Genomic DNA, 20,680 nt, shown 5'->3' with positions numbered 1-20,680 from the left:
AAGAAAGGAAAGAAGAATATACAATGGAGAAAGGACAGTCTCTTCAATAAATGTTGCTGGGATAACTGGACAGCCAACATGCAAAAGAATGACACTGGACTACTATCTTACACCATACACAAAAATTAACTCAAAATAGGTTAAACACTTGAATGTAAGACCTGAAACCATAAAACTCCTCAAAGAAAATATAGGCAGTAAGCTCCTTAACATCATTCTTGCCAGTGATTTTTTGGATCTGACACCAAAAGCAAACTCAACAAAAGCAAAAATAAATAAGTGGGACTACATCAAACTAACAAGCTTCTGTACAGCAAAGGAAACCATCAACAAAATGAAAAGGAAAGCTGCTGAATGGAAGAAAAGGAGTTAATGTCCAAAATATATAAAGAACTCATACTTGGACTTCCCTGGTGGCGCAGTGGTTGAGAATCTGCCTGCTAATGCAGGGGACACGGGTTCGAGCCCTGGTCTGGGAAGATCCCACATGCCGCGGAGCAACTAAGCCCATGAGCCACAACTACTGAGCCTGCGCATCTGGAGCCTGTGCTCCGCAACGGGAGAGGCCGCGACAGTGAGAGGCCCGCGCACCGCAATGAAGAGTGGCCCCCGCTTGCTGCAACTGGAGAAAGCCCTCGCACAGAAACGAAGACCCAACACAGCCAAAAATAAATAAATAAATAAATTTTTTTTTTTTAAAAAAGAACTCATACTTATCAACAGCAGAAAAACAACCTGATTTTTAAAATGGTCTCAAGATCTGAACAGATAGTTTTCCAAAGAAGATATCGAAATAGCCAACAGGTACATGCAAAGATGCTCAACGTCACTAATCACCAGGGAAATGCAAATTAAAACCACAATAGATATCACATCACACCTGTCAGAATGGCTATTATCAAAAAGACAACAAAAAACAAGTGTTGGTGAGGATGTAGAGAAAAGGGAACCCTTGTACACCATTTGTGGGAATGTAAATTCGTGCAGTCACTATGGAAAACAGTATGGAGGTTCCTCAAAAAATTAAAAATAGAACTACCATATGATCCAGCAATTCTACTTCTGGTTATGTATCTGAAGGAAACCAAATCACTGTCTTGAAAAGATTATCTGCACCCTCACGTTCATTGCAGCATTATTTACAATAGCGAAGACATGGAAACAACCTAAGTGCCCATCAATAAATGAATGGATAAAGAAGATGCAGTGTATATATATATATGTATATATATATATATATATATATATATATATATATACATATATATATATACAATGAATACTACTCAGCCATAAAAAAACACGTTATCTTGCTATTTGCAACAACATGGATGGTCCCTGAGGGCATTATTAAGTGTAATAAGACAGAGACAGACAAACAGCGTATAATCTCACTTATATGTGGAATCAAAACAAAAAACAAAAAACAGCTTCATAGAAACAGAGAACAGACTGGTGGTTGCCAGGAGTTGAGGGGTGGAGGAAATGCATGACGGGGGTCAAAAGGTACAAACTTCCTTTTATAAAATAGTAAGTCATGGGGATGTAATGTACAGCATGGTAACTATAGTTAACAAAATTGTATTGTACATTTGAAAGTCACTGAGAGTACATCTTAGACGTTCTCATGACAAGAAGAAAATTTTCTATATATGGTGACAGATGTTAACTAGATTATTGTGATCATTTTGCAATATATACAAATATCGCATCATTATGTTGCACACTTGACACTAGTATTATGTTATATGTCAATTATACCTCAAAAAAGTAAAGAAATAAGTAAATAAGTAAGGTCTGGGCAAAACGGTCCTTTGTACCAGAGGTACATTGTAGATGATTAAACTATATGGTAAAAATTCTAAAAGCACTGCAAATATATACAAAAACTACTTTTTTGTTTTTAAAGATAAGTATATTACTATAGGTAAGAAGTCAACTAGTTCCTTTTAGCTCCTTTTAAGTTTGGAGACCTTAAAGTTACTCTTTGAATGCCGTTTGTTACACATCCTGGAACTGAATTGCCCCCATTTAGCAAATCAGGTAAATCTGGAGGATGTCAATTTACCAAACACAACACCTGACAGCACAGTCTCTAGAGTTTGCCAACTATCCTATATAGTAGAGTGAAATAGAAACTTTGACAGATATTTTTTTCTTTCTTTTTATTCCTTTTTGGAATAGAACATATTAGTCCTAAGGCTACTTGAATTTGCCTGAATTTTCACTAGATCTGACTAGTTCAATTTAGACTTTTAGGTTAGGATTTACCCTCACTCTCAGGCAAAGAACAGGAAAGCAGACTTTCCAGACTGAGGAAACGGCATCAACACATTTATTTTTTAATAAACACCTGCTGATTTGAAGATGGTTGAGTTATTCGAGTAGTTCGCTCCTCCTGCAACTAAGCGTGGTCTAATTAATCCTCTCCTAAACGTGCGCGCGTGGGTGTGAAAATACACGAGCGAATGGAGAAAGGAAAAGGGAATAAGGAGCCCTCCTACAGCTCTACGCACCTCTGTTTCAGCGAGCTGGGGTCAATAAAGCAGAGGCACGGAGACACGGCGACAGGATGCCAGGGGGTAGCAGGGCCGCCGAGCGCGGCACTGAGTGCTGAGACCGCGAAGGGGAGGAACGGCGCGGCCTCTGCTCCTCCTCAGGTCGGGGCGGGCCCGAGAAAACCCGCCTCCCCCGTGCCGTCCTCGTCACGGCGCCACAGGACAGCCATGCCGGGCCGCCTGCTGCGAGGCCTCTGGCAGCGATGGCGCCGTTACAAGTACCGCTTCGTACCCTGGATCGCGCTGAACCTAAGCCACAACCCGAGGTGAGAGGGCGCGGCGGCTCGACCAGGGCCGTTTTCCTCTAACCCAGCGACGCCATCTAGGCCGCTGGGACTTAGGCTAGAGGGCCGGGGTGGGCGGAGCTTCCGGTGGGCGGAGCCTCGAGCAGGCGGAGCCTAAGACGACACAGGGACCTGAGTGGGCGGGGCCCGAGGTGGGCAGGGCCCGAGGTGGGCGAGGCGGAGGCTGATGGAGTCCCAGTTGGGCTGGGGGCCTGAAGAGGGCGCGGGGCTTTTAGGTGGGCGGGGCCTAAGGCCTATTTCCCGTCGTCCCCGGCGCGGCGAGGTCCGCCAGGACCCGATCGCCCGCGGGCTTTGGCTCGAGTCCTCGCTTTTGCTTCTGCAGGGGCTGGGGTGCCTGGGTTTGGGGAAAAAATAGGAACTTTTGCAAAAGAAAAGAACTTGTACAGCGTGAGGGTGCGTGGCCTTCTCTCCGCCAAGGCAGTTAGGAGCTTGAAGTTCCTTAGAAAAGCCAAACCGTGGTTTATTTTCACAGCTCCGTAGTTGGTATGGAGAAAACAGCGCAGCTCGGCTGTGAGGATAATAGCTTGGAGTAGCTGATGTATAAAAACGAGCAAAAAGCCACTAAAAGCATGTCGGAATATTGGATTTAGAATACGGATTCAGCGCTTGAAGAAGGGGATCTAGCTGAGTGGGTGGCCGTAGGATCATTGTTATTGCCGGCTTTAGTAAGTGGCCTGCTTGTGATCTGGAAGAAGTCAACGTAATGCTCACTTAAATAGGCAAACGAGCTCCGTTGAAGGCTGGTTAATAACCAAAGAGCTTTCGCAGAGTTTCATACTACGGAAACGTGAATTCAGCTGCATCATTACTATCGAATTGTGAGGCGGAAATTGGTTCCTTTAAGTAAACCAAGAAGTAAAAGTAATACTTAAAAATTATTTACGGAAATAAAAAGTGATCATTAAAGAAGTAATTACTGTGGTGGTGTGATGAATTGGGAGATTAGGATTGACATGTATACACTAATATGTATAAAATAGATAACTAATAAGAACCTGCTGGATAAAAAAATACATAAAATTAAATTAAAAACAAAGAAGTAATTACTCCTGGGAGAGAATGTGACAAAATACATAATGTTAACTTAAATTTGTCTTTGAAACTACACGCGTGTGAAAAGAGCCATTGCAATATGAGTATTCTCATTATGTAATAACATTCACATAATGGCTTTGGGTGTAGTGGGGAACTAGCCCTGTTTCCGTTTCTGGCTCTCCCATTTACCCGCTTTCGGACCATGGGCAAGTTCCCTAACATCTCCAAGCTTGAGTTTCCTTGTCTGCAAAAATGGGGTAATGAATGTAAGGACCCAACAGAATTTGTTATGTAATGGGCCTTTCATAAGCATTAGCTGTTGTTGACTTGTGTAGGTATTGTTGGGAGTCAGGTAACTAGAACTAAACCTAAAAAACTCTTTTCTGAACTTCTTAGTTTTATGCCCTTCAAACACATGAGAATAATCTTCATACAGGCCAGTAACCCAGAAGACATCAAGACAGTCTGGCTTTTATCAGTTGAGGGTAGTGAATAGAAACTTTTCCCATTTTCAGGACCCTCCGATATGTTCCAGAGGAATCCAAAGACAAAGTTATCTCAGATGAAGAGGTCCTAGGAACATTACTGAAAGTTTTCCAGGCTTTATTCGTAAATGATTTCAATAAACAATCAGATATCTTGACTCTGCTTCCAGAACCTGTTAAATCAAAATATCAAGACCTACTGTCAGTTCAGCATCCAGGGGTGAAACAGCTTGAATACAGACATCAACAGCAAAATACCTTTACACCAGAAGAAATTCTTTATAAGACATTGGGTTTCAGTGTCACCCGAGCACCTAGCACATTGATTTCGGCTGGAAAAGGTGTCTTCGTTAACAAAGGATTGGTACCAAAAGGCGCGGTTGTATCTATGTATCCTGGTAATGACATAATTAGTACTTGGCCAAGAGTTTCTTATAAAAAAAATATAAGTTCAACAAAATGCCTATCCCTGTAATCCTTAGAGTAAGGGGTTGTATTGGAAACTCTGATTTCCACAGATTTTTCAACCCTGATTTGGAAATTAACTGTTTGTAAATTATCTCATGTATTAGAAAGTATCCTGGAGTATTTGTTGGGATAAATGCATTTTTCTTTTAAGGAAATTTTTCTAATCAATGTTTAAATTTAGGAGATTATAGTATGGCCTACTTTGTTAAGACTGATTACTTAGAAATCACTAGAGAATAAGTCAGTTTGGCTTAGCTAATTAATAATTGAAGGTAAAAATGATATGGGTTAAAACATGAAAGATAAAATTTAAACCTATAAATCACTGAATAAAGATCTTCCTGCCATTTCTAAACTTGAAAAGTAAAGAAGCTTCTTTTCAGAAGATCATTGACTAGAATGCTAAGTAGAATGTTACTTGTTAAACATATTATTTGGTGTAGTGGAAAGTATACGTGAATGTTTGTCAGATAGACCTATGTTTTTAAAAAGTCATTCTACTATTTTTTAATTCTGTGTCCCTAAGCAAGTGAGTCTCAGTTTCCTCCTACACAACTATCCTAACTCCGTAAAGACTAAATAGGACAAGCCAGCAACAAACAAATTAATAGTAAAATAAATAGATTAACATGCCTGGAACATAGGAAGCGCCTTGTAAATATTAATTTTCTCCTTTCCTTCATTGCCAATGAAAGGAAAAACAACCTGAATGTCAGACTCATCTATTCCCGTATATATCTACATTATTTAATTGATTATTAATAAAATACTTTTCTTAAAAGGCTCTTGAATAGATGACAAATCACACTCTACTTTAAAAAATAAAAATAAAAACAAAAACACAACTTTGTAAAACTGAACCTAAATTGTGGTGTTCACATTTTTTTAACCAAAATAGTCATATTTTATTTGGCTGTGTGGGCAAGTTGGTTGTGTGCTGCTTCTGCTATTGGTCACTCTTTAATGAGGGAAGGTAGCCAAAGAGAATCTGATGGTCCAGACTGGAGGTGAAACTTTAGAAAAAGGCAGAGAAATTAAAACAAATTCTTCCACGTTATGTTTATGTTCCAGAGAAAGGTCCTTATCATGATGTTTATGCTTTTTATAGGTTGCTATAATAATGTCTTTGTCTTGTATACTAGGTACAGTATATCAAAAGTACGAGCCAATCTTTTTCCAGTCCATTGGAAATCCATTTATTTTTAGATGCCTGGATGGGGTACTCATTGATGGAAATGACAAAGGAATATCAAAAGTCGTGTATAGGTAAGTTGGTGCTGCCATGTTCAAATTTAATTATAGGAGGTAGAACCACACCACAATGACTCTAACCACTAGCGTTTGTACTTTAAAGAAAAATCATTTAGGCAGCTGCCCTATTGATTAGACAAAAGTTTTTTAAGAAAAATTTCAGTGTTCGATTCTAGTGTTAACTTTCAATTTTAAGATACAGAGGAGCAATCTCTTAGCTAATGCTTTCACCTGTTTCAGATCTTGCAATGGGAGGGATCAGCTTGGCCCTTTAAAAACGAGTGATAGTACATGGCTAACGTCAGAAATTCATAATCCACTGGCTGTAGGACAGTACGTCAACAATTGTTCAAATGGTAAGTTGGCACCTTGGGGCTGTGAGATATAAATACAGCAGGGGTAATGCTCCTCCTTTGCCATATGACTGAGTGCCAGAGGCAGTTGAGTTAACATTTCAGCTATTCTAAGCCCTTGAGTAAACTCTAACTTTATAATAGCTGATATCAAAGAGAGAATTTGGGGAGATAATGATATACATTAACTGGAATTCTTTAACTTACTATTTTTATTCTGATTTTTCAGTAAATATAGGCAATTGATAACTGCCCTTTCGATCATTATTATTTTAATATTTTTTAATAGTTAACTTAGAGATTATTTTGTCAGTGCCTCAACATAGCATTATAGATTAATCACTAGACACTAGACTGGTATCCCCTTTCTGTTGCTAAGTTTGTGAGTTACCTACCTTCTCTAGGACTTAACTTTCCTACAAGTTTGATCATCTGGCTACATTTAACATAGACTTTGGTATTAGGGAGACATGAATTTGAAGCCTGATTCTTCTACTTAACCTTTACCCTTTCTGAACCTGTTTCCTGATCTTCAAAAAGTAAATAAAACGTCCAAACATATGTATATAGATATATAATCTAGCAGTGCCTGGAACGTAATAGTGATTATTAATTTGAACATTTTCTGATAATTTAGAAAACCATATATCAAGTGCCATAATTCAGTACTGTTTTCCATGACCTTATAAAATGTCTCTGTTTCTAAAAATTTTGTACTTGTTCCTAGACAGAGCAGCTAATGTCTGTTATCAGGAATTTGATGTGCCTGCAGTTTTCCCTATAGAACTGAAGCAATATCTTCCAAACATTGCGTACAGCTATGACAAACAAAGGTTAGTCTTCTGGAAGAGCTTTTCCTATCTTCTGTCTTATGCTGTACCCAAAAAATAAATATTTTCTATGAAAAAACTATATAGAGATTGGGGTAAGTTTTTTTTAGTGAAAAATTATAACTTAGATTTTTATGTGCATCACACTTTAATGTGTTAATGTAGGTTATTTGAAATTTAAAATTTTCCATTAACTTAGCTCATTCTGCTTATTATTACCCACTTTTATTCTGTGTAGTATTTTATAAGTTATCAACCTTAAAGTTTGTTTCAGGTGACTCTGTTGTTTTTCCTACCTACAAAATCTTCAAATAAATTTTACTTTAATTATTTTAAGCATCCTGTTCTCCATTTTACGTGGAAGCACCCAGTTGAAGAAAGGGACCAAATTAGACTATTACTTCTTTTGCCTACTTCACTATTAGGTTCAGAAACTTAGTCAAAAAAAAGGAAATATTCAGAAGATATGTATTTTTTTTTTGCTTTTGTTTTTACCATAATTTATTTTTTATACAATTGTTAAAGGTTACTTTCCATTTACAGTTATTACAAAATATTGGCTATATTCTCCACGTTGTACAGTATACCCTTGTGGCCTTACACCCAGAAGTTTGTACCTCTCATTCCCCCACCCCTATATTGCCCCTAGTAACCACTAGTTTGTTCTCTATATCTCTAAGTCTGCTTCTTTTTTGTTATATTCACTGGTTTGTTGTATTTTTTAGAGTCCACATATAAGTGATAAGAATATATGTATTTTTTTTAATAATGTTATTTATTTTTGGCTGCGTTGGGTCTTTGTTGCTGCGCACGGGCTTTCTCTAGTTGTGGCGAGCGGGGGCTACTCTTCGTTGCAGTGTGCGGGCTTCTCATTGTGGTGGCTTCTCGTTGCAGAGCATGGGCTCTAGGTGCGCGGGCTTCAGTAGTTGCGGCACGTGGGCTCAGTAGTTGTGGCATGCGGGCCCTAGAGCACACAGGCTTCAGTAGTTGTGGCACACAGGCTCAGCAGTTGTGGCTCGCGAGCTCTAGAGCACAGGCTCAGTAGTTGTGGTGCACGGGCTTAGTTGCTCTGTAGCATGTGGGATCTTCCCGGACCAGGGATTGAACCCGTGTCCCCTGCATTAGCAGGAGATTCTTAACCACTGTGCCACCAGGGAAGTCCCTGTATTTTTATTGTAACATTTCTTCTGTGATCAATCATTAAGTGGAAAGTCTACCGAGAATACTCAAGTAACAATTTTTAAATATAAGTAATTCTGTAGAGCTAAGAGTTCTTTATTAACAATGCTATAGGAAGATATTGTCTTTATATCATTTCACTGAGCTGCCAATTGCTGGCAAACTTTATTTTGTACAGGTCCTATTAAATTGTCTTTTGAAGATGAATGATATTTAAAACTTAGACTATTCCCTGTACTTAAACCTTGATAACTTTCATGTCTCTCTATGTGTGTGTGTATTTAACAATGAGGTTTTTTTAGCCTTATACTCTGGGGCATAATATTGTTACTGTTCAACAAGTACAGGAAAAGTTAAATGAGTAGGAACATTGAAGGTGTGCATTATGTCTTGTTGTGTCCATAAAAAGTATTTTTTAAAATTCCCATAAATTATGTTTCCAGCTTTGCAGAATACAAAGATACAAATTAATTTTTTTTAAAGTGTTGAATTACAATAAATGTCATTTTAAAATGCTTTTTGTGATACCAGTTTTGAGGGCTTGAACACAGAAACAACATTTTCAAAAGAAGTAGTCAGTTGTATAAACTTAATTGATTTGTGGTCTTTTTAAATAATACAAAAACATACTCTAAAATGCCTTCATCAGTGATAAGAACTATTTCCTCATGGAAATCAAATACATGAAGTAAGATGATAGTAAGGAATCTGAATAAAATTCTCTCTCTAAAATCCATATTGGTTGTATTAAAACATGAGCTTGTATCTGTTAATACTCCTAATTTTGTCTATGTTTCTTTTTGTTTTCAGTCCACTTCGATGTGTCATTCTTGTCGCACTCAGGGACATCAAACAAGGAGAAGAGCTTTTTTCAAACTACTATACAATTGTCAGCTAACTGTATGAAATTAGGTTTTCTATTCAGCTATTGAGTTAATTCTAAATGTTTTTGTTGTTCCTCTGAGTTCCACCTGCAGAGCAAATATTTTGAAACCTAATTGGAGGGGGAACTTTTTTGTTTTTATTGATATTTGTGTTTCAATTCCATCATAAAAGCTATTTGCTTCACTACAATTTCAAATTTGTAATGCAATTGCAGTGTTAATTGGTTTTCACCTAAGTACACAGTAGTTTACTAAATTAAAACCCACTGTCTGAACTTACAGTTTCAACTTTTCTTTTGCATATTTTGATTATCTCTGTGGTGGTTTATCAAATTTTAGCCAAGTCATCAGCAATTCTTGTACTATTGATGTGTACTAACTTCCATAAAGACTTAATTTTTCCAGAATATTCTAAAACCAAAAATATTTGTTGTGTTGTCATGAGTTAATTGGGGTGTGTTTGTCTGTGTGTGATTTAAAGATTGTTTTAGGGACTTCCCTGGTGGCACAGTGGTTAAGAATCTGCCTGCCAGTGCAGGGGACATGGGTTCGAGCCCTGGTCCGGGAAGATCCCACATGCCGTGGAGCAACTAAGCCCGTGAGCCACAACTACTGAGCCTGTGCTCTAGAACCTGCGAGCCACAACTACTGAGCCTGCATGCCACAACTACTGAAGCCCATGCACCTAGAGCCTATACTCCACAACAAGAGAAGCCACCACAATGAGAAGCCCGTGCACCGCAACAAAGAGTAGCCCCGGCTCGCTGCAACTAGAGAAAGCCCGCGTGCAGCGACAAGGACCCAACGCAGCCAAAAATAAATAAAATAAATTTATTTTTTAAAAAAATTTAACAGAAACAAAAAATAAGATTGTTTTAGCTGGTTAAGGGAAAAATGAGGGGTCCTCATACTATTTACTCTATGTGAACATTTACACACACACACAGTTTAAGAGTGTAAGAGAGATTGTTTTGGCATGGAATTATAGTTAAAAGATGGTGGTGGGAGGAACACCTATCCCCTATTCCACATTTCTCATATTTGGACGGCTTCCATTAGTATTTCTCCTGCCTCTTTCTCCACCCACTGGAGAAAGAGTGATTTTCTGAGATTATCTTTAGAGAAGAACTAGGCACCCATGGCCCAAACCCCTCTAGTTCCTTCTCTGTGGACTCTCCCAGCTGAGTCTGTGCTGGGCTGCTCTCTGCCCTGTGCAGGGAGCAGCCTGTAATCAGCCCAGCCAGTGAAGGAGTGAGTCTAGTTCAGAGGTGGAGTATTAGTGAGCTGATCTGGCCTCAGGTCTGAAGCCACATTCTCCAGTTTTATTAGTAAGAGTTACTTTGATCTCCATCGACCTGACTCCTGCATCCAACCCTCAGTTCCAAACTTGGATAGGAAGGAGGGTGTTATTTATTGGGCCCCTCAAATCCTAACACGGCACCTATACAACCAGATTCTGACCATCTTCACTGCTGCACCAACAGCTTTTCTCAGTTTATTGCTATTTCAGTGGCCTCCTAATTGCCTTCCATTCCTGCCCCCTTTACAGAATAGACCACCGAGAGGGATTCTTTCAAACACAAATCAGATCCTAACCCGCCTCTGCTCATAACTCTTTGATTACTCCTGCTTTGGAGTAAATGCCGGTCTTTCATTACCTCTGATCTCACGTCTTGCTCACTCCACCCAGCCACACCTGCCTCCTTGCCACTCCTTGAGCTTGCCAGGCACACTCCCACCTCAGGGCTTTTGCACTAGTTCTCTCTGCCTCCGAAAACCTCCCCCAGATAGCCATACAGCTCATTCCCTGTCACCTTGCCTAACCAACCTATGGAAATGTACAATCCCCAACCGCCAACCCCTAAAATCCCCATTCCATTTCTTCTCTGTAGCATTTATCACGTATGTCCATGTAAATCCATGGAAGCATCTCTTTTTCTCAGGCTCATTTGTTTTTTATTTGTGCCGCCAAGATTCTGAGAGGCCAGGGGGACTCATATTGTTAAAAAAGCCAAGCCACTTGATCAAGAAGATCCTATTACTCAGAACTTTATGTAAAATACAGAAACTTACCTCCAGTGGCCATATTAGGTATTTAGGACTGAAGTATTGCAATGTCAAAGACTTTAAAAAAATAAGTCAGAAAAAAAATGCATATTATATAGAAAGAGAACAAATATGGTAGAAAGTTAATTGTTCAATCTGGATTGTTCTTTATACTGTTATTTATACTTTTGTCTTAAAAGTTTTATTAAGCTGGGAGAAAAGTCACCATCAGCTTAAGAGTCATCAAACATTTAGTGAATGCCTACTATGTGAAGGGTCCTGGAAGATTCAAAGAATAAAACATAGTTCCTGCTGATAAAATGCTTACAATGGGACTATAAAGCTTGCCCAGTACCATGACTTGGTCTGGACTGGAGAGGTGAAGTTATTTTAAAAAAATAAAACATTGGTTTTTTTTTTTTAAAGAACCACTTTCTCCTTACTAGAATTTTTTAAGGTTTATAAATGGCATATCATTTCTGACATGCTTATGAAATGCTTTTATTAATTCTACACCAGGAAACAACTTTGTGGCAGTATTGGCTTTACCTGTGTAAAAACAATCTCATCAAAATCGAGGTACACTATAGAGCATGTGTCTCTCTAAAGTGAGTATGCCAGCTATAGTATATTAAACCTTGAAAAATGTGAGCATTTCTGGTCTAGGACTATGACTTCAGTGCCCTGTGCACTGTTTTGTCAGAGAACCCAGATAGCCACAGAAAAGAGAATAAAGATCAGAGATCACTTACCTGGGTAGGAAATTGTAAACATTGCGATATCCCAGGGACTAATTTAAATTAAAAATGAAAGTGTGTATAATGAAATACCCAATTTATAGATGACATGAAATCTTTGAGAAGTCAGAGAAGCAGCTGGCTCAAAAAGCATACCATTGATGGAAATTATGGCCAAAATGGGTAAGGTCTACAAGAGACTAGATTATTCTGCTCCCACAAGGCTCTCCTCCCTCCCCTAAAAGACTAAAGCGCTATGCTCTTATATGGCGTTTGGCTGCCCTCTTGGCTGTATTCAAAACACTGGTCCTTGTACCTCTTTTGAAGGCACTTCTGTGTATGTGCCCACCAGATAGCCCTGCACATTAAGGAAGAAATGCGGTTTTAGATAAGCAACTGAAGCAGAGACATCAAGGTTTTTATCCTCCTCTTGTCCTTGTACAAAATCTGGACATTATGTGCAATCTGATCACTGCATATTAAGAATGGAACTAGAGGGCTTCCCTGGTGGCGCAGTGGTTGAGAATCTGCCTGCCAATGCAGGGGACACGGGTACGAGCCCTGGTCTGGGAAGATCCCACATGCCGCAGAGCAACTGGGCCCACGAGCCACAACTACTGAGCCTGCGCGTCTGGAGCCTACGCTCCGCAACCAGAGAGGCCGCGATAGTGAGAGGCCCGCGCACCGCGATGAAGAGTGGCCCCCGCTTGCCGCAACTAGAGAAAGCCCTCCCACAGAAACGAAGACCCAACACAGCCAAAAATAAATAAATAAATAAATAAATAAATTTATAAAAAAAAAAAAAGAATGGAACTAGAGAGAGAAAGCTCTGGTCAGAGCAAGTGAAATATGGGGACAAACTTGTGAAATTAGGCTAAGGTGAGATATTTAGCTTGAAAAGATGAAGACTTAGGGAAGATATTTCTAGAGTCTACTAAACTATGAGTATTATAATAAGACTAGTTTACTATAAATATATTGTCAAATAATAACATCTGATCAAATTTCAAATTTCATGTCTTCCTAAATGACAACAGTTACTGAGAACGTTGTTTGAAACATAACAGACATTCAATAAATACTTCCTGAATGAAACTAAAAGTACGTACAATCCTCACTTTGGGATAGCTAGAATTTTGTTATAGATGGAAATTTATTTTAGAGGAGTTAAAGAAAACTTATTTTATCTACCAGTTTTATTACTTACCTATCAAATATCTTATTTACTACATCTAAAACCAACTTAACAGTGGTTAAATATCTACCCATGTGTTATAGCTTAAGAATTACTAAATAAAAATCTATTTGTGGCAAATACTCACACGAACCAAGAAAAAAAAAGATTTCCAGATTTTTATTTCTGGAACTGTACACCAGGTATTAAAGTACAACAAATACAAAATAATGCTCAAAAAAATCAGTGTTTATGTACAAATATTAAAATCAATGCAATAGCAACTTCCTCTTGAACATCTGATACTAAAACTTGTTCTGATTGTCACTAATCAATCTCATACTCACAGCGTACTTATTTCAAACTGGGACAATTGGAATCACTGGTCATCTAAGAGGAGTTTTCATATCTACCATATTTAACAATAAAACTAATAGTTTCCTCCTTTTAGTGAAAAAATTAAGAACTTTTTAAAAAACATAGTAATGTCAATATTTTTATAAATTATTTCAATTTCCATTTGTAGACAATGTGCTTTGAAACTCTGGGCGAACAATCTCCTTGGTGGTCAGGTTTATTTGTTGGTTTACATTCAAAGTTGAAGTATTCACTAGAGACTTTGGTTAAATTAAATAGTATCACTACGCTCTATTAGATCTGATGTTCTCAAATATTATGACCCTCAATTGTAAAAACTAAAAAGGAAACAATTGCACAATTCTTTGACCTAATTGTACACACTTTAGTATTGTTTAAACAGTATTCTACCTCCTTCAAGTAAATTCAGCAGTTGACCATGACAAGAGGAAAACTAAACACTGAAAAAGCGGAGTACAACTAACAAAAGTAAAGTATTGCTATAATCACAGCACCAGTTTCACTTCTAAATGAATCCGCTGTCCTCTTCAAACCCCCTGTACATAAAAGACACATCAGCCAACACTGCAACTGCTCACCATGGATTTTTGGTTTGTTCATACAAAAATAATATGGCAAAGGAAAAAGAAAAAAGAATTTATCACAGTTTGTTATAAGAATTGTGCTTAACACTTGATAATAAAGGCATTATTGTTTCTTCGTATGACTGCAAATCAGTTATTTTCATGCTCTCAAACGCAATTCTTCTAATAAACAGTAACAAATTCTCTGTTAAGATGCTTAAACGGAGAGGAAAAAACCCAGTAAATCCAGATTTAAAAGGAAATTCAATAAATAGCTATTTTACATGAATAAAGTCATAGTGGTACAATTTACGAATGTCACATCAAGCATGCACAAAAATGGTATTATACATGGAGGAAGCAGTCAGAAAATATTGAATTAGATCTAAAAAGAGATGAAGACTTTACATATATATACAAAAATCTTGCAAATTATTGCCTCATTTTAACAAGGAATTAAAAGTAAACGTTACCAGCTAGTTAGCACTCTCTAAGAGGCTAAAATCAGATTGGCGTTTAAAAATCTATTAAACTAGCTGGAAATTATTTTTCTCTCATATCATTTCTGGATTTTGGTCAAAAATCTTTATTTAAATAACTAAAGTGTCCATTCAACTTGCTGATAATCAAAACTTTAGATAAGAAACACTGTTTCCATCTTATATCAAGATCCCAGCAATGCATAGATAAACTGAATATATTACTGCATCAGCTACTGAGAATGGGCATGTTCATTTAAGTGCAACTGGTATTAGCATTCAGTCATCTTTGTGTAAATTATTTTATACAGACCAGCCACTGTAAACCCAGAGTAAAAATTAAAGTTATAACAATGGAAGATTATGGCCAGTATCTTACTAAATTATAGGTGTATTCATTTTTAACAAAAGAAATTAGGTTCAAAGTTTAGCACAACACCACAGCAATAAGAAGCTGACAACTTGGAAAAAAATATCTGAAAGCAACATAGAACCCAGGCTACCCATTATTTACTGTGTGCATACAGGAATGCTGGACTTTAGATGTATAAATTAGAGACTGACTTTAAGTTATTAATTTAACTACTTTTCGTCCACTGTGCTAAACTAACTTTTATAGTAAATGTGCTAATGCGTAAACACTTCAAAGCAATCTTCATTAAAATGCTGCAAAGAAAAGAATACACATCATCCAAAACTAAGGATGTCATTGCAGTTCACAGTTTGTATAATAAATACCCTCCCTTTCCATCACTACTAAGGTAACTACATTCTATCTATTCATCAGCACAACCTTGAAGCGACTTATACTTACAAATATCAGCAATGTAGCCAAACATTTAAGTTTCTGCAAAGCAAGACAACTAGTAGAAATTGAAATATTTAATTAAGACAGTGCAAAAAAAAAAAGAAAAAAAAGTAAAATTCTGTGTTTTAACTGAACTATAAAAGCAAAGCTTATCACATCCTAATACTGCTTTACATATTGTTTGAATTCACCTTATAACTTAAAGATGCATGTCTATACAGCAAAAATGGCCTAAGTTTATGACAATGGCTTCTCATTCACAATGTTTGGAATAAAAATAAAACTGAGTTTGAGATGCAACTGAACGTCAATCACTTTTTAAAACTTAAAGTGGTAACGTACCATTCTATTTCAGATAGGAACTCACATTTTTCTTGCCAGTAACTGTTCAAGCTAAACAGAAAAGTTTAAATATACTTCAAGGTTCTACTGCATTTTATGTCTAAAATCTAGAAATCCCTCCTAAATATTAACACTTTGAACTGCACCGCTATAAAACAACTTAAGAGGTGTCCCAAAATGTAAACCAATGAGTGGCAACATCCTAGGCTTTGTAGACTGTGCCCCGCAAGTCAACTGCCTCAGGATAAACTAAATTATCAATGACTGGTATGATTTTTATGATTACAATCTTGATAATGGTGGACAAAACCCCATCTAAATACCACACCTTCAAATGCCAAATTTTTAGCCAATAAATGAAGTTACACAGAAATCTTCCGGCAGTAAAATGACCAATTCTGTGTAAGGTAGCCCTGGTCTAGAATTCTGAAACAGGATCCAAGCAAGCGTCTTCATAATTTGCACGCAGTTCCTCGTGCTGGCTTCCATAAAGATGGACTTGCTGTTTTGTAAACTGAAGTGCTCTAGTCGAACAACATGAGAGAAGTTTCCATTTTTAAAAAAATCCTTGCATGTTTGTGCAGTTTAAAGAAACCTACCCCTGCTTTTATTTAATTAAGAAAATAAAACCAAAAAATGCTACATTGAGCAGGGATCGGGATCGGTACCTGTAAACATTGTTATTCCACTGCATCCATTACGGCAAAAGGAATTTACATGAATAGAAGCCACTCCATTCAGTTCAGAACATCTGTGCTGGTTTTGAGCTGGTGGCCTCTGTCTACAGGTTTTAAAATTGGGAGTGAGGGCAGTGGGGAACAGAAAAGAATAGAAAAAGAAGGGAGTGGGGAAGAGGTATCGGGGATGAGGAAGAGATAAGCAGAGCTTAAAGCTGCACCACAGAGTTCAATCTTAGTTCCCAACTCTGCTGATCATAGTTCATTTCCACATTTATGGATTGAAAATGAAAATACTCTTGATAAATCAAGATATAGTTCTATACATACTGACATCACTGATGTCATAGTGAAAAAAGTTCAAACTTCCAGTGAAAGACTAAGCAAACCTGATACTCTCCTGGTACTGGTACTGCACACCCACTGTTTCTGGGCCCCTCACTCACGTCACTCAGAATGAAGGGCGGCGTGCTGATGCAGAGCGTGGGCACTGATGAAACCATTGGTCTCGTTGGCAGACAGGCTGCCAAAGTCAGCCACAGACACGGCCATTTTGGCACTGGTGATATGATGTGTGTGATTTTCAAAGTCCACACCCAAATTATTTGCAGAAACCTCATTCATAAAGGATTCAGGAACAGCAATGCCCATTTTCAATCTCTTTGCTGGTCTTTCTGACTCTTCACTGCACATGTTCATGGGGTTTAGCTCTGAGTGATAAAATCCAGTCTCAAATAAGTTAAAACAATCACTTTCCCCGTTGCTGGGCAGGGTGAGTAACTCCTCTGTTCCAACAGGCACATGATTGACTTGTCCACGGGGCGTGCTGCCCAGTGGAGGAAAGCTATCATCCAAACAAGTCACATCCGCTGGATCGCAGACGGTCGCTACACTGCTGGTCAAAGCTAAAAAGGAGACGGAAAATGGTTTAAGTAAGCGGTCTGACGTCATGCCACAAAGATGATATAAGGTTGCCCCAAGCTATGGTAAAAAATGCAAAAAGATGTTCATGTTACCTGTCAAGTCACTGGCAGTGAAAGAGTTGAGAATGTTCAGCTGTTGATCAGGAACAGGCTCAGGTCGGTTAGATGTTAAGGCTGAAGAATTTACTGTCCCACCCAGAGCTTCTGTTTCATCCACCAAACGATCCATATAGTCCCTAAAAAACACACCCCAATAATTTTATGACTGCATATCACAGTTGAAAACAAAAATCCCGGAAGTCAATCCCACAGTACTTACGTAACTCCAGGGTGATGGTTATATCGTTTCTTTCCAAATCTTGTCTGTTGAGCAAAGTAATCATAACGTTCAGATTTCTTCCACATATAGTAGAATGCTACACATTCAGCAACTGTTCTAGTTCTCACCTAACAAAAAAAGTTGCATTTTTAAAAATCAACATATTCTACGCATTTTTTAATAACTATTTTTTTTACAACCCATAGGTCTTATTTTCTATCTTCCTAATTATGAAATTCTGAACATTTTATTAGTGAACTGTCTTTACATTTACACTATTTAATAATGAAGCTGCCTTCAAAAGCCCAAGGCTTTTTATTTAAATCAGAATGTAATAATAATAATAAATGCATATCCAGAAGTTATCTTACACCTTTACTGAAAATCTTAAAACACTGACAATCCTTTACTTTTCTTCACTGAACTTTCACTGTGATTCTGACTGTAGCAGGGGTCCTTCTTAACCCTGAGGGATCCATGAATGAGCTTCATTGGGATCTATTAATTCCCAAAATTTCATGCACGTACACTTTTCTGGGGAGAGGGGTGCAGCTTCATCAGATTATCAAAGGGTTCCATTGCCCAAAAGAGATTAAGAACCGTTTGCAAAGGGATCAGTACTCTACCGCATCTGGAATTTAAGATGATTGCCAGATAAAGGCAGAATTTTTTCCTTTAACATGCATTTGGCTCTTAGCGCCAACAGAGTTTGGTAAGAACAACAACAATAAAATGTGAGCCTCATTCAACTTGGTTCCACATGCAGACTAGGGCTCTTCTAACTATATATAGCTAAAGGTATGAGTTCAGATGTACGCAAAATTCTGTATCTTTACCCAATAAACACTTTCTCCCCTGCTTAATCAGTACCCAATAAGGAAGTTTCAGAATCTCTATCCTGATTAGTGAGCATGTTGTGATATAAGATCATAATACAGGAACAAGCTTTTTAAACCAAGAAATAAGGTATACCTTTCAATAAACACATTAGCCATAAGTCTTCAAAAAGAATATAGGCTTCTTGGGAACAGAGACCTTTCCTGTCTTATTCACTGATGTATCTCTAGAGCTTAAAATAATATCTGGTAAATGATAGAGCTTATTTGTGAAATAAATGGATATATTTCAAAAGTCATTGCAAAACTGAGGTTTTATTTTGACTTAAAAGGGCAACTGTTTTATCTTTCAATAAATTAAACACTTAATCTCATCTCTGAGAAAACAACAGGTTTTCATACATACAAAAAAGCACTGAAGTATTCAACATCATACTGGAAGATCTAGCTAAATGCAATAAGAAAAGAAATAAAAGGTATACAGATTGAGAAGAAAGAAAGAAAACTGTCTGTTCGCAGATGACATGATTGTCTATACAGAAAATCCTAAAGAAGCAACAAAAAACCCTCCTGGAACTAATAAATGATTATAGCAAGGTTGCAGGACACAAGGTTAATATGCAAAAGTCAATTGCTTTCCTATATACCAGCAATGAGCAATTGATATTTGAAATTAAAAACACAATACCATCTACATTAGCGCCCCCAAAATGAAATACTTAGGTATATACCTAATAAAATACATGCAAGATCTATATGAGAAAATCTACAAAATTCTGATTAAAGTAATCAAAGAAGATTTAAATAAATTGAGAGATATTCCATGTTCACAGATAGGAAGACTGATTATTGTTAAAGTGTCAGTTCTTCCCAACTTGATTTATAGATTCAGTGCAATCCCAATTAAAATTCCAGCAAGTTATTTTGTAAATACTGACAAATTAATTCTAAAGTTTATATGCAAAGGCAAAAGAACCAGAATAGCCAACACAATATTGAAGGAGAAGAACAAAGTCAGAGGATAGATACTACCCAACTTCAAGACTTACTATTAAACTATTGTAATCAAGATAGTGTGGTACTGGTGAAAAAATAAACAAATACGTTAATGGAACACAATAGAGAGCCCAGAAACAGACTCACAGAAATATAGTCAACTAATCTTTGACAAAGGAGCAAAGGCAATTCAATGAAGGAAGGATCACCTTTTCAACAAACAGCGCTAGAACAAGTGGACATCTATATCCACCTTTCACAAAAACTCAAAACGGATTATAAGACCTAAAAGTACACTACAAAACTATAAAAGCTCCTAGAAGATAACACAGGAGAAAACCTAGATGACATTGGGGATAGTGATGACTTTTTAGGAACAACAATACAAGCACAATCTATGAAAGAAAAATTGATAAATTGGACTAATTAAAATTAAAAACTTCTACTCTGCAAAAGACACTGCTAAGAAAATGAAAAGACAAGCCGAAGACTGGGGGAAAATATTCAAAAATCACACGTATTTTTTTGGACTGTTATCCAAAATATATAAAGAACTCTTGCAATTCAACAATAAGAAAACAAACCACCCAATTAAAAAATGTGCTAAAGACCCTAACAGACACCTCACCAAAGAATATATATAGATGGCGAATAAGCATATGAAAAAATGACCCACATATGTCATCAGGGAAATGCAAATTAAAACAAGATACCACTACACATTTTAGAATAGCCAAAATCCAAAACAATGACACCACCAGATACTGGCAAGGATGTGAAGCAACAGGAACTCTCTCATTCATTGCTGGTAGGAATGCAACGTGGCACAGCCACTTTGGAAGACAGTTTGGCGGTTTCTTACAAAACTATCCATACTTGCTTAAAGGAAAAAAAAAAAACAAAACCATTGTAAAGCAATTATACTCCAATAAAGATGTTAAGAAAAAACTACAGAAACATATCATCCAACAATCACACTTACTGGTATTTACCCAAAGGAGTTGAAAACTTATGTCCAAAAAAAACCCCTGCACACTGATGCTTACAGCTGCTT

General features: G+C 37.4%; 2 protein-coding genes and 1 long non-coding RNA gene across 9 annotated transcripts in view; 1 reads left to right on the top strand and 2 right to left on the bottom strand.

The window, feature by feature from the left end:
- The window catches only part of LOC309658591, a 77,042-nt gene extending 74,387 nt beyond the window's left edge, over positions 1-2,655 (bottom strand). For all 5 annotated transcript variants that reach the window (XR_014262279.1, XR_014262280.1, XR_014262281.1 and 2 more), the window contains exon 1: positions 2,517-2,655. This is a non-coding gene — a long non-coding RNA (uncharacterized lncRNA). The remainder of the gene's footprint in view (positions 1-2,516) is intronic.
- Positions 2,656-2,692: 37 nt separating this feature from the next.
- On the top strand, positions 2,693-9,623 carry SETD9 (SET domain containing 9). Of its 2 annotated transcripts, none has more exons than XM_082457380.1 (6): positions 2,693-2,824; positions 4,414-4,781; positions 5,994-6,117; positions 6,343-6,458; positions 7,183-7,288; positions 9,275-9,623. In XM_082457380.1, the coding sequence occupies exons 1-6, from the start codon at positions 2,727-2,729 to the stop codon at positions 9,360-9,362; spliced, it is 900 nt and encodes a 299-aa protein (XP_082313506.1). In that variant the 5' UTR covers positions 2,693-2,726; the 3' UTR covers positions 9,363-9,623. The 2 variants fall into 2 exon arrangements, with proteins under 2 accessions (XP_082313506.1, XP_082313507.1); XM_082457381.1 differs by having other exon boundaries at positions 2,704-2,824; positions 4,554-4,781.
- Positions 9,624-13,468: 3,845 nt separating this feature from the next.
- MIER3 (MIER family member 3) overlaps positions 13,469-20,680 on the bottom strand; it is a 30,147-nt gene continuing 22,935 nt past the window's right edge. For both annotated transcript variants that reach the window (XM_082457284.1, XM_082457285.1), the window contains exons 11-13: positions 17,795-17,922; positions 17,569-17,711; positions 13,469-17,457 (exon numbers count right to left, since the gene is read on the bottom strand). In XM_082457284.1, the coding sequence (XP_082313410.1) occupies positions 17,000-17,457; positions 17,569-17,711; positions 17,795-17,922 (729 nt within the window). In that variant the 3' untranslated portion in view covers positions 13,469-16,999. The remainder of the gene's footprint in view (positions 17,458-17,568; positions 17,712-17,794; positions 17,923-20,680) is intronic.

This window comes from Balaenoptera physalus (genome assembly GCF_965194825.1).
Source record: "Balaenoptera physalus genome assembly, chromosome: 3".
Taxonomy (NCBI): Eukaryota; Metazoa; Chordata; class Mammalia; order Artiodactyla; family Balaenopteridae; genus Balaenoptera; species Balaenoptera physalus.
Note: the sequence above shows the minus strand (reverse complement) of the source record. Positions and strands in the feature narration are given on the sequence as shown.